Below are 14,863 nucleotides of genomic sequence, written 5' to 3' on the forward strand. Positions count from 1 at the left end.
CAGCCCTATGTTAAGGATAGCTATCAAAAACTGAAATAAATAAGGGCCTATGGAAAACTTAAGAAAACATACACTCATGAATACTCTGAGGTTAGTTGAACAGTCCTTAAGAGTGACTGGGAAGAAGCTCCACTAAGGTTACAACTTGCAGGTATAAAAAACTACAGCTTGATTTGGCAATCAAAATGAGTATCAATAAATACATACAAAAAGAATAAATTAACCTGGAAGTACATACATTAACAAATAATGATAATAATAATAATAATAAAAATCTTTGCCTCTATGACGTACTAAGAGTCTTTGTGTATAGTCCTCATTGGCTGGGAGGTTGTGTAGTCCATAAACTTATACTTCTAATAATAAGCCATTCTCTCTGACTGGCAGTAACGACTATTCGTACACACTCAATGTCAAAGGCAATCTTGTGGTCTACATCTTGAACCTCAATGTTGCCATTTTTAAACTCCCCTAATGTGATATAGGACGAACACTGTTTTCCTTTTTTAGTCCCAACTAGCTTCTCTCCTACTTCTAGAGCTCCATGGTGAAGAATGTCATTCTGCCGGTCGTCAGAACCAGTAGCTATCTTAATTTTACTAATTTTGTTAGATTTGTTAAAGACTATGACAAAGAAATCTCCAGTGGAAGGAGGTTTCCCCCAAAAGTATTCGTCCACCGTGCTGTAAGCCTTGGCGGCGTCATAGTTTTCAAAGACGTTGATGTTTGTGTAGAGGCTGGCAGGAGGGTTGTCAGGAATGTCTATGGAGTCTTCCTCAAAGTCGTCGTCCTTCAGCTTGTTCTCTGCTCCTTTGTATGAGGAGTAGTAGCCCATGTGCTGGAAAAGTGAGGGCTTGAAGCGGATCACGTCCTTCTGGGCCAGCAGACCCCTGAAGTGGATGAGGAGCCAGTCGCACGGCATTTCCTGGTAGAACATGAGGAGGAAGTGAGCCAGACGTGGCAGGTCTCTGGAGTGGTACAGCTTCCCGATGTAGCCCAGCTTGGAAAACTCCAGCATCACCCAGTAGGAACCTTCTCTGGAGGTGATCACCTTCTTCAGCGCTGTCAGGAAGTTCCTGGAGCAGCGCACATCGTCCTCTAACATCATGTAGAAGTGAGAGAGGTTTGTGCAGAAGTTGAGGAGGAAAGCGTAGTCAACGTTCTGCTTAGAGCGGAAACGGACCCGGTCTTCCGGGTCGTTGTAGTTCCTTTTCAACCCATCTAGAGATGGGTAATATTGCTCTGGAGCCTGGATCACCAGGAGGCGTCCGGCTATGATGTGGTGAGCAAACTTCCTAGTGATTTCCTGTACCAGGTTCTCACACCAGACCAGGTCAAAGTCTGCCAGGTGGACCACAACCACGATCTCTTTCAGTTCCTCGTAACTGGACTGATCAAAGATGGATTTGATCGTCTCCAGAAGGTAGTTCCCTCTTTTTCTTTTGACTGATGACAGCCCGATGGTAAGATACTCTGTGAAGAAAATATGAACATTTCACATTAACACAACTGCAACTGCAAATGAAATGCTTGCAGAAAACACAAATAATAAGCGAACTGTAAAGATTCAAAGTTTTTTGATTTTAAACTTGACTGTTCCCCAGAAAATGAACTTATATAAATTGTACCTTGAGGGTGAATGTTCTCAACCTTTGAAATAGCAGTTTAGCAAAAAAAAAAAAATGTGTAAATCAAAGTGCGCTTACTAGCTGTTTCCTAATCTTTAAAATGCATCTCACGGCCTTCATATGCAGTTCTCCTCCAGTATATACAGCAAGCTCTTATCACTGGCTCAAGTCACACATAAAGTTTTGGCACCTGATGCCTGATGATGGCACCTGCGCCATCGTCATGACAACTGAGCGACAGTCCATCTGATGTTCAACACCATGAGATGTGATTGAAAGTTCTAGAAAAGCTGGTAAGTGGACCTAAAGTTAAGAGGACTATGACAAACCATAGCTGTAATATTGTATGAAATGTGAAATTGGAATACAAGTGATCAATCTATTTTCTTAAATGTATTTGTCTGTCTGGAATATTTAAGATGAGACGCAGTTGCAGCTGAAAAATAGAAATACAAATGTTTTGTGAATAAAGCATGGCAAAGCAAGCAAGTATTGGAGGAGAGTTGTGTGTAGTGTTTAATTCTGGGGTTAAAAAAAGTCTCTGCAGAGCAGTTACGTTTTATGGTTGTGCTTTAAATCCCAACATCACAGATTTTAAGTTTTAGTTCTTATTCTCGCTCATGTGCACAACTACGACTTACTGTAACTCCCCCGAGCTCATGAAAAAAATTGTCACTGTAAATTCTTCTTTAAAGAAACACTAAACTTACTCTTGCGGTTCAGCGGGGTTCCAGCGAGATAACGATACGTGACATTAATGGTTCCGGAGAAATTACTGAGGTCTCTGAAGGTGTGAACGTATCGCTCTGAGCTCGGAGGGTGGACTGATGTTTCCCTGAGCTGCCTTTTATCCTCTTCCTGGAACACAACATGATCAAACAACATTTAGTGCAAATTAATGAAAAATAGAGGGGGGAAAAAAAGACATGTACAAGCTGTTATAACGACTGCAGAAAAGGGACAGGAAAGTCAACTTGAAAATTTCAATTTCTACTGTGAATAATTAAGATGAAGAGAAAACCAGACTTTAGTTTTCTTAAATTTGTCATTAACATCTTGTAAAAACTTGAGACAATTATGTGTTTTGATGTGGCTGAGCTAACCCTCGACGTTTGGAGACAAAAGCAATCTTAAAACCCCTTCAGGCAGTTTGCATAGCCGAGTAAATGGACTTAAGAGGAGCACCAGAGAGCTGAAAATGTGAACTCCCTCTTAATAATTTAAATAACAAACACAGATAATGGACTGTGTTCACCAAGTTTTGATGGCATCATGAATAAGAAATTAATCATCTGGATGATTTCAACTTGGGTCCATGTTATGAAAATTTAAACATGTTTCCTTTAAAAACAAGCAATTATAAAAGGGACAACATGTGTGGAGTGAACAAATACAAGAACACAATTGGTTTTAAAAGCATATTTGGTCACATTTATTTTCAGACATCAAGGAGGTCTACAAATACCAAGCGAGCGCTTAATCTAAATCTCTAATTTGGAAAGTAATTGCTGATAACACTCAAGAAACATAAATGTGCCCAACACGACGTACTAACCAGGACATAGCCATCTTCAATGTAGAGGTTCAGGAAGAGGAGGAAGGTGATGAGGAAGCCGAGGAAGGGAATAGTGGAGCGTTTCCTCAGACATCTCATCTTGTCCAGGGATTTCCACACCAGTCTCATGCTGTACACCCTCTCACTGGGATCTGCACGAGAAGAACGTGAGAAACGACGAGTTAGACCGGACTTGCTTTGAATGCTGTCAGCCCGAGGAGCTGCGCGCGTATAATTTGCCTTTTTATCAAGCATCAACAGATTGTGGGGGAATTAATTTTTAGGACCATACGACCACATATGACGTGATTATCTTCCTCTAGGATCATAATTATTCTTCAACAGATTTCTAATGATGTGTGATAGAGAAAGAGGGGAAGATAATGAGCCTGGGAGTGAGGCGGACCAAATCCACTGATTGGCAAATCACATGAGAGCAAAACCTAAGGCACTACAGGACATAAAGGATACTGATGTTCTCAACAATGGATTATTGATGTGAATGAAATAACAATGAAAACATTCACCAACTGGGGGCTAAATTTGTTCAAAGCACCCACACCCGCCACCCTACTGAAATTTTGAGCGGTTCAGCGATGCTGGTTGGCGCTCTGGTCGACTGCCAGCATTTCAATACTTTCTTATGCCTCGATAGTCAAAAAGAGATGCTCGTGCCTGCCCTTATCGTGTGGCTTACTCCTATTTCTTGTTAATATGTGATTTTTTTTTTTCTGTTTGTAGATTAGGGGCCACCGTGACTCAAGTCAATTCAATTTGACAAGGAAGATGACAAGGAAAAGAGACACCATAAGGTATAAAATGGATATTTACAGATAGTACCTAAATACTAGGTTTGCAATAAATGATTACTAGCAGTTGTTCTTTCGATTAATAAACCATTAATTTGATAAGATTTTTGAAACAATATAGAAAATATACACTTCCCAGAGCCCAGGCATATTTGCTTTATAAAGGACTTCAATTATTAATCGACTACGCACAATTAACACCAATGAATTTTCTGTCACTCAATTGTTTAGCAATATATATTTTTATTTATTTATTTTTCTTGTTTGTACAAATATCAAATAGAGACCGGCGTAGCAGAAGAAAATGTTCTAGTCATACTTTCCTTCTGGTTGCCAATAACGAGTGACAAAAGCTAATGCGGATGGCTCACTGGCACCTTGATGGTGGCTCTTGATGGTTTCGGGAAACTGATTCAGTTTCTCTGCCGGCGCAAGAATTTCATCTCGCGACCTTGCCCTCTGGTCACAAACCAGTTTCGAGATCCATTAACAACGGCGGTTACATTTGTTATAAACCAACAACACAAGGACACCTCAGCGTTATGAATGACAGGGAGAGGGAGGACACGAGGTACGGCCTGGAGCTCAAAAGATGTTTTGTCGAATCTTTCTTGCAATGGACTCTTCGGTGCCTTGATCAATTGAAAGCTACTATGAACAAAAAGGGAACAGGAGCAGTGAGTTGTGTAGAGGGAGGTGCACAGGGTGGACACAGTATCTGGCTAACTTGTACAATCTGATGCAATCCACTTCAATATCTACAAGACATATTACCTTTGAGAAGCTTATGGTATTGAATTTTTGAGGGTCGGAGATGTGCTGACTGAGCTCTAACTTTATTTTTGAGACATTAGTTTATGATGCCGTAACTGTACACCAGGGACTGACTGGGGGAGAAAAAAAAGCCCATAAACAGCAGCAGCAGCGTGCAGATGCAACAGTGGTGTTGGTCTTTTCTTTGCCAGCAATTAGACATCAGGATGTGCTTTTGTTCCACTGCTGCAAAGCCCCCGAGATGCCTAATAGAATACAAACTGCCTCTAAGCTCAGTTCAATGACCACACACACATCGATCACTCACAGCAGGAGTCGGCCTCACCTGGGATTCAGCCAGTCAATGCCTCTTTGTGCACACTTGAAAACTGAAATTAACATATCCATCCACTGTGGCCTGTTCTGTGCAATTCCCAGCTCACTGCGGTTTAACGTGAATGGCAATTATCAGTAGTTATGACATTTCGGCCTTTTTTTCTACTTAAACAGTATAACACACCAAGTAGGCGTAACTGCGTACAGTATAACAAACAAATCTGCTTTAGTTATGAAATGGTTAATGCTGGTGATTTTTATATCAATTATATCAATTATAAATTTCAAGAAATAGTATTTGAAGCATTTAGTTGCGATGTAGCTGTGAAATCTTTTGACAGACAGGCATGAACCGTACCACAACCTGTTAAATCTGAGCCGTGGGACTCTGCGTCTTCTATTAAATGGCAAACGCTGATATTCCCCAAATAAATCATGAAAATCTGATGCAATGCTCCCAGTTGGCACCTGTCTGGCATCCATGTTTCACCCATAATATTTTACCATATTTGTTACAATGTAGGCAATCTATCTGTCATACACTCTGCGTGAGCTATTGGGCCGCATCGCAAGAACGTTTTCATGTTCCTCTCCTAAATTTCTCTTACTTTTTTTCCCGTGATTCTCTTTCGTACTAGTGTTCAAAGTCGGATCAACTCTCTTAAATGCACAAACTTGACGTAGATTGCTTGTTTACAGACTGATGAATACCACCTGAGAAAGAGGGGAAGACGATGAGCCTGGGAGAGAGGCGGACCAAATCCGCTGATCGGAGAGCAAAACCTACGGCACTACGGGACATAAGGGATTCTGATGTGCTCAACAATGGATTATTGATGTGAATGAAATAACAAAGAAAACATTCACCGACTGGGGGCTAAATTTGTTCAATGCATCCACAGCCTCCACCCTACTGGTATTTTGAGCGGTTCGGTGATGACGGTTGGCGCTCTGGTCGACTGCCAGCATTTCAATGCTTTCTTATGCCTCGATAGTCAAAAAGAGTTGCACGTGCCTGCCCTTATCGGGCTCCACGCGCTCCACCACCTGCATGAGGAGGAGCGCGTTTGTGAGATTTGATCATTAGCATCATCCCCTAAAATTGCCATATAAGGCTGCCTGCTCTGCTTGGTTTGTGGGAAAGCTTCATTCACAAAAATGCCATGAAAGAGTAAAAAGAATTTCACACTGCTGAGCTTCAAAGAGTGCTGTCAGAAATCAGCAAACAAAAACATAACAAATTTAGCAGAGTACATTACAGCCTACAGTGGGGTGACGTTACGCTGTCGGGTGCAGCAGAGGATGATATTGGACAGCAACCTCCATAAAGACCCTGAGGCGGCTGTCGGAGTGAGAGAGTTTTCCAACAACTACTGAAATGTATAAGCTGCTGTGATGAAATATGCCAATAAAAAATACTGAAATCGAAGAAAATCTCTCAGTAAATTGGCAAGCTCTGATGATACGAACAGAATATCGTATTATATTGTCAGGGATGCCCTGAATACCGTGCACTGGTATGTGCTGAGGTGGCATGACATGCAATCTCAGTTACTCTAACTTAAAAGAACTTTCGCTGAATCAGAATACATTAGATTGTTTCCGTTGTATGTGTGGCGTGTCTCCAGTAAATTGCAGAGTTCTCCTGGAGAAAGCTGAGCGCAGCACGATGATGAGAAGAATCATTAGAGCCACTCTGGAGGAATCTCAGCTGACGGCTACAACACGGCTCAGGTAGCTTTTGCTTCTCGGCTTTGCCTGCCCTCCCTTCTATTTCGAGAACTCAGCGGCAGCTATTTCCCCTTTGCACAATCATAAGCGACTGTATGGTGAGACGCCTGACCTACAATTAAACTACCAGGCATCCCTTGCACGATTCCAGTGGGAAAGCTACAATTAAAACATTTTCTGCTTCATGCTGGGGGGAAAAGTTGATCTCTCAGAGTCATGGGTGTCTATACTGATGATACAAGAAAAAGCAAGGCGCCTCTCTTATTTTCAATAATTCAGTATGGGCTCAGAGCAGGAAGAGGATGAGATGCTTATCCTGCCAAAGGCGCAGCTGGAAACATGCTTTCTTCTGTTACCCCAGATTTAACTGTGACTAAGATGCACAGCAGAACATCTAAAACATCACCGTCCGTATTTCCAGTCTACTGTATATTCTTGGAATATGCTGTGGAATAGGTATATATGGATATATAACTGATGGTATGAATTCACTGTGAACTTCCACAAACAAGAGGAAAGCATATGTGTATTGTTATGTTTGCTCTTATGGCGTAAATCCAGAGCGGAACTGTAACAGAGAAATGGACTAAGTGTGTTTTAATGGGTGTGTCATCGTGGCAGTCACACACTCCCCCAGATGTCCCCAGCACCATTGCAGGACACAGCACACTTCCAGCAGGCTACGGCTGTTAAATATCCATTATGCACTTTGTGTGCATGTGAACTGGACCAAATAAACCACAATACCGCCTCTCTCCTCCTTTTTGCCCGGCAGGATGTTGTGCACGTAACTCATATCAACTGTCTGTCCCAAACTCCTTTTTGAAAACCGTGCTCTCAGTAAGAGGTTAAATCCCGTTAGATTGACATAAAGGGAGCTCGGTGGCACCAAAACTGTGACAAAAGCCCAGTGTACTAGCTGTAGGGACCTCATAAATTCAATTATATTTTCATTCTTCAGGCTAAATGTTCTCTTTGATCAGGATTTTTCTAGCCTTGCAATTTTTTAATTCAATACACAGCTATTTGTTGTCATTCTCACCATTTTGCCTTTAGCAAACAGTCACCTCCTAGGTGCCAGAAATTCCTTAAGATTGTTACTACAGTTGTTCCCCGAAGAGATCGAAGATACACTACCAAAAATCCTCCAAGGGAATTATCACCTGGTTGTATCACATCACGACTAACGGCTTGGGGGTGGAAATGGCTTCCAGCGGGAAAATGTTCTGCACGTCAATCCCTGACGTCACACTATGCTGAGGGTTATTATCTTGCTGTGCAGAAAGATGAGTACACGACGGATTGAAAACAAGAAACAATGGAATTGGAAAATTACATGAAGAGCTCTGTGTAAACTAGTCTCAGAATGAAGATGAAAAATTAATGTTCCCAACATTACCACAAAGTGCCTTGTACAATTAAGAGCATTGAATTCAGAACATGAGGTTGAATGAACTCATGTAACACCATCACCCAGATCCTTGGCTGAAAAAGTTTAATATATTAGAGCTGCAAATGACGATTCCTTTCAATAGCAATTTAAAAATAATCACTTTTTGTTCAATTATTTAGTATTTAAAATGTCAGATAGTGAAAAATGATCATCGCAAGTTCACAGAGCCCCAATTGGAGTCTTCAGGTTGCTTGTTTTGCTTGACTAACAGTCCAAAACCAAAAGATATTCAATTTACTATGATAAAAAAAACAAACAAAGAAAATCTGCAAATTCCCAAGTTCGAAGAATAAATCAATCATCTCATCATTTCAACACTAGATACAGTACAGTAGTCTTTGAGAAAGTAGGACGTAGTTTTTTTATACATGTTTTTTTCTGCAATATCCCAATTTCTCTGTGTTCCAGGCAGAAAGTACCTTGGCAAGCTATCTCTGGATTCATCCTCAATGTCGTCCATGTTTCTCTGGCAGCCAAAATGAGATGACTGATCCAGGAATTTTCTTCAGTACCCCCGCCCCCGCCCCTTAATGGTGAAATCTGATGGGGGCAGACTTGAAATGGAAAACATGGGCTCCCCAGTGTGGAGAACGCAATTATGGTCTGGCCTGATGTGCAACCTAATGCCAAGAATTCTATATCATGCCAAAATAAAACAAAGCAAAACGAAACAAACAAAAGCCCTCCATTCCCTCTCCATTCGTAATGGCTTGATTGCTGCCAATTGGAAACAGTCCTCCTGAATGCCAAAAACACCACTGTTTTTGTCAGAAGATGTGAAAGCAGAGCGAAAGGCAGAGTAAATGGAAAAAAGGCATTGGATTGAGCAGAGCGGCACTGACATGCAACAAACATGAGTCAAATTCCACAGTAATTTCACATCCCGTCTGCCCAAGGTTGTTCCTTTAAAGTCATTTCCACAAAAGTGAAACCACGGCATCAGGATGCCTTGGAGAACACGTGGCCTGACTGAGAACTAACAACTGTAAACCTGAATCTGAAGAAATCTGAATAGATTGCTTCAAAAAATGTTTGTGTACTGTATCAGCATAATGAATTCATTCCTTTGAATGCCAGCAAGGAACTGAGAAAGGCAGAATAATGAAGATGAGATTTGAAAATAAAATGTTCTCCTCTGGGAGTCTCAGGTACACACATCACTGAGTCCCTCCATGTGTTATAAAGAAATTAAAATAACCTCTTAACAAACACTTTTCTTGCTGGTTTGAATCAACTCTCAACTTTCGATTTAGGCCACGCCGTTTTTAAAATGTGAAGCCACGTTTCTGTAATGGGAAAAACCTAGATGGGAAACTCATTGTGAATAAGAAAAGGGGAAAAAGATAAATAAAATGGGCAGCAGAAAGCAATTCTCTCACATTTCATCCTGTTATCTGTTTTACATTATTTCCCCAGGGTATCCTGCACCTTGTAGATATACAGCTCTGCACAAATAATCAATTAAGCCTGCAGATTTGCGGGGATTCAGCAGTTGCTTTGTGTCAGGCCTTCAGCCACTTTCAATGGATTTTTTCTTTCTTGATTAAAAAGCCGCGAGTAACAGAGGCTTTTGTTGATAACAAAATCGTGGTGTGAGGGCGGAATAATAAATCCCTTTATCATGAAATGGCTGTTTTGTTAATAATTCAAATTGGTCAAACAGTATACCAATTACTACATTCTTACAGCCTGCCATACAAAGGAATCTGTCATCTACTAAGACTTAGCGACCCTTGTCAACCATCCGCACCCCTTATAGAAACATGGAAATGATCTTAATTATCAGGATCCAATGGGGAATTGTCAGTTAGTGTTATCAATGTACCGTGTGGTAAATTAAGGCCTGAAAGCTGTGTTACTGGGAGATGTAATTCCCGTAAACCCGTGTGTCACAGCAGCAAATCATGTTTGAAATTTGATGACCTGTCATCTCCACAAAGGTAATCTTCCTAAGGGACTCATCATGTTATTTGAGGTCACAACAAAAACTCTTATTTTGCTCTGTTTTTTTCTTTGCAACTTTCTGCTGCCAAGTGGTTTTCTGATCAGAAAATGGTTGCAGTGGTGTGCTTTTCCAATCCCGGCTGCATCAAACTCCAGAGGCCAGACGGCTGAGCCAAGGACCCGAACAGATGTACCACCCCCCTGCAGCAGCAGCAGCCCCCTCCCCCCGTTGCCTCCCTTTGCTGGGCCTGTCACCGTTGTCAGCAGCTTGACGCTGCTCAGTCTAATGCGAGGAGGAGGTGTTGTGGAATTGGCAGTAGCAGGGAGAGTGTGTGTGTGTGCTGAATGTGATGCGTTCCCCCGGACACACTGACCAAGTGCGCTGCCCTCCCCCTACCACCAACGGCACCACCAAACACCATCGCTACCACCGCCATGGTCCTCGAGGGAGAAACAAGCACTCCAGTTGTCTCCCATAAGGAACCGGGGTGCAAGACGAGCCTTGGAGTGTAAAAAACCCAAAAGCGTCTCAGCTGGTCAGCCCGTCAGGCTCTCTGATACAAGAATATTTCCAAGCACTGCAAAACAGCCCTTTCTATTTCGGACAGTCCCGGTGTCCTTGCTTTTATAAGCTCATAGCGTGAGAAGACAGTGCCTTGTTCTCATACCAGGATGTGTTGGAGACATCAACAAAGCTTTTCAATTTATCAGCATTAAGGCTTGTTTTTTTTCCAGAGCAGCAGTGGCACAGGTGGTGTAAGCTACTGGAGTACACTCATGAAATATTGAGCACATGCCACCCGGTGATGCTAGCTTCAGAGCAATCAAGCATCAAAACACTCTGAACAAGCGGCTATGGCCTATTCTCAACTGCAGCATAATCGTCTGGATCATCCAGCCCGGTCCGCAATTGATGATATGTGACTGTAAAGAGCTTCCTCAGATCGGTCCCTATTTTCCCCTGTTTGATTTCTACTTACTTGGCTGGAGAGGAGAAGGTCTCATATCTTTTATAGCTGCGAATGGACCAGTGCCATCTCCGGACAGCCAATCCTTTACTGCATCACTGATAAGAAAGGGAGACTGCATTTATCATGAAACACAAACTGTGTCAATCAAAGAGCGTAATGCGCTGATGATCTGGTAATACAGTTCTCGCTTCATCACAGAGAACTGCTGAGAGGCTGTCGGACTCTTTGCAGTGATATACTTTGATGGTGACAGTCACTGACGGCCTCAAAGTGAACGTGAGGCTGAGGATGTGGTTGTTACTGAAGCTTTGTTAGCCGATGTACTTTCAGTGTTGTCTGGATGTTTATGTTTAAGGTCAGAGGGAAATATGACAGCCGTTTGCCGTTTCAGCCGCAGTGAGCGTGATGAGGACGGTAGGCGTGTGAAGTGATTCATATGTGACCGAGCCTCTCCCAGGCCCCTTCTAAGCGGTTAGTACTATGACCCAGATTAGCGCTCTGCCAGAGGTGCAATGGGGAGCGATGGCGATGGACGACTGCGATAAGGCCTGCATATTTCCACTAGAAAACACACTCGACACGTGTACACCCCCTGTACACAGGCGGACCCATGCATATGGTCTCCATTTCTTCCCCATCCCTTGTGTGAGGTTGTGAAGATGCAGCCAGTGATATAAACGATTACCTACATCTGAGACACAAGATGATTACTATTTGAATGTTGTGAAGTACTCTCTGGGGCAACGATATTCAATTAGTTCTTTGTTATATCACATTCGGCTAATGGACTGTGTGTCTCCATGACTTCAAACTCCCTGACTGCCCTCTGTGCCTGACGTCATGTGTCATAAACATATGCTGCTGTTCTCCCGAGGCCATTTTCTACATTAAAAGCACAGACCCACGTGAATTAGCGGACAACAGCCTGTCATCATGTCTGGTCTATAAAAAACTGGACAGTGGCTACGGGCATGAGAGAGGACGGAAATAAAAGAGGGGAATAAAGGCCATTGAAGAAAAGAAAAAGAAATCCCCTCTCCTTCTCTCTCTCTGTCTCCATTTGTGAGACAGTAGAAAGGAAGAGGAGACTTGGCCCTGCCTTAAAAGCACTTAAAAAGCCAAGGTCACCTCCTGGTCAAATCTGTGAAATGAGAAAATGGCTGAAGGGGCAATAGGCCAGTGGCAGATAACATGAAAATGCACTATCTCCTCCCTACACATTTAGTGCTAGGGAGGATGGGGCACTGGCAGGCTTTTCAAAAGGCTCCATGTTGAAGTGAGGACTGGAGACACAATAAGATGGCCCAGTTTCACCCAGTATGACAGCGCATACATTGAAGTGCTCTTAGGAAATGAGCTTTTTGGTCAGGCTGAGAGTGGACAGCCAACAAACTGACTGTGAGCTTACAAAACTGGGTTTTGCATTTAATCACATAAAAAGTACTCAGGTAAATTTAAAGGTGCAGCGTCCTACTTCATTTTAAGTAAAGACATTTTAATGTCATTAGGAAAATCCAGATGAAAATCCCCAAACTGAATTGAAATTGTGCTAGGCCGATGATATGAAGTCAATATGTACAAATATCTCCCTAAGGTGCAAATCAGAGTAGTAAAACGTGAATTGATGTCATCAGGTGGCAGTGTTTGGAGGTGGTCCACGGACACTGAATTTTCTCTTGACACTGTGGGCTCATAGATATAAACCCCCCAAATTACTTCTGTTTAAATGATGGGCTTGCAGCTGTGACTCATAAAATGTGCCCATAACCTATAAGCCATGTTCACACACAAGAATAGAATCACCTGGGGTGCCACTGTGATTCTACAACCGCAGATGGACGTCTGTGTTTTAATAATGCGTGACTCAGCCATGTCCACGATGTGTAACAAAAAAACACAACCTCATATCGCCTAGCAGAATTCATCTAATGTTGGGCCCATTGAGTGTCCCAGTAATTTATTCAGATACATTTTTTGGTTTTTACTTTTTAAAATTCTACTGGGTCGAAAAGATAACATTTAGTTCGGTTCAGCTCAGCAGCTGGTAGAGACCAAACCAGAGCTAAAAGGAGATTGAAACTGCACTCAATGGCTGCACAGAAACACAGCTTCAGGGGTACGATAATGTCGCTACATGTCTATTGGATGCTTAAGTTTTCAACCGTTTGCTAGAACGTTAGCCACACCAGCTTTATAGGGGGGGATAGTTGGTATGTTAGCTTGTTTTGGATTTCTTGTAGTGCCCCTAAACACTGATTCTTGCCACTTTAAATAAAATTCAGGTCCTTCTGGTAAGAGCAGTCTTGTGTAGTGGCAGCCAGAAGCAGGCCAGCAGTTTCCTGTCTGTATTCACTGTCTAGGGAACAACTGCAGGATTAACTTGTAGAAGATGCTTGTCATAGCAATTGTCTGTGATGTGCAGAAACTCAACTGTTCACTGGAAGGAAACTATTTGCTGTTTTATCAAAATCAGCCAGCAGATACAATTGAAATACACTAAAACTGGTAGACATAAGAATCATGCTTGAATGAAAAAAGTAGTTCAGATTGAAAAATTTAACAATTCAAATTGTAGGGATAAAGGAGGCAAAACATTCATCAGAAAGCAAAAAAATTAGACAGCATTACTGAATTTAGACCTTAAAGTGTATTGGAGCGGAGTTCACAATTTAAATAAAAAATCTGTAATATATAAAGTATTATACTTAAAAATTAACCTTCACAATCTTGGAGATCACACATTCAATCCTATTGAACGCAGGAGAATGAGCAACAAGCAGAAATTGAGATGTAGCACAGTACCTCAGTGGATAGGTCTATGTTTCCAGCCAGCCTGACCAGCCTTGAATACCGTTGATCTTCTGGAGGCATCTCTCTGCTGAGACATTGACTACCTATCCCAGTGCTAATCTGATGGGAGAATATCCTATATCCCTGCATCCTCGGATATCTCCCAAGTATCCAGCATTAATATTTGATGAGAGATGTGTGGGATGGCCAATCACTCAAAGACATTTATCTCCAATACTCCTGACTGGGCGGCCCTCACTGAGCCTGAGGTAATCAAAAACAAACGTTTCATGTGTGAAAAGGCCCTTTCAAGCGAATTTTTGATACCACTGTAATGTATGTATGGAAGATTAGCTCTGCTGCATGCTGGGAATGCATTAGGATTTAAAATCTGATACAGACGTGGGACACATTCTTTTTCTAAATCTTACATTTATATTTTCCACCACCCTGACCAATAAAATAATAAAGTGCAGTCTAATTGTACATCTCGTCCGCCTTTGTTTGTTGTGTCTGGCCTCCGATGAGTCCCCAAGAGCACAAGGTGTACATTAATTAGCTATTCTGGGACTTAAGTCTGTACGTATTCAACCTTAACGACCCTGTTCGTGCCACAGCAACATTGCAGCATTCAGCAGATATAGGTGGTCATTGCTTAGACCTTGAGTTTTCCATCATCAGCCTATTATTTTATAACCTTGGTTGTGAAAAACACTGTGGCATTTGTGATGACAGAAATGAGCTCTCAGGTCCTCATAAACATCCCTTTTCTAAGTCCATACCCTTTTAATGATCTACAGCTGAGCAATTTATTCACTGTAGGTAAACTATTACAGTTCCTTCTCTTCTACCCCCAACTAATGAGATTGGAAACATCAAAATAGTGTATAATA

General features: G+C 42.0%; 1 protein-coding gene across 1 annotated transcript in view; it reads right to left on the bottom strand.

Annotated features, from left to right (window-relative positions):
- Positions 1–316: 316 nt before the first annotated feature.
- LOC120793480 (alpha-1,3-mannosyl-glycoprotein 4-beta-N-acetylglucosaminyltransferase C-like) overlaps positions 317–14,863 on the bottom strand; it is a 42,825-nt gene continuing 28,278 nt past the window's right edge. Inside the window, exons 2-4 of the mRNA XM_040133599.1 lie at positions 3,184–3,335; positions 2,339–2,486; positions 317–1,473 (exon numbers count right to left, since the gene is read on the bottom strand). Coding sequence (XP_039989533.1) covers positions 317–1,473; positions 2,339–2,486; positions 3,184–3,312 — 1,434 coding nt within the window. The 5' untranslated portion in view covers positions 3,313–3,335. The remainder of the gene's footprint in view (positions 1,474–2,338; positions 2,487–3,183; positions 3,336–14,863) is intronic.

Source organism: Xiphias gladius, chromosome 8, assembly GCF_016859285.1.
Source record: "Xiphias gladius isolate SHS-SW01 ecotype Sanya breed wild chromosome 8, ASM1685928v1, whole genome shotgun sequence".
Taxonomy (NCBI): Eukaryota; Metazoa; Chordata; class Actinopteri; order Istiophoriformes; family Xiphiidae; genus Xiphias; species Xiphias gladius.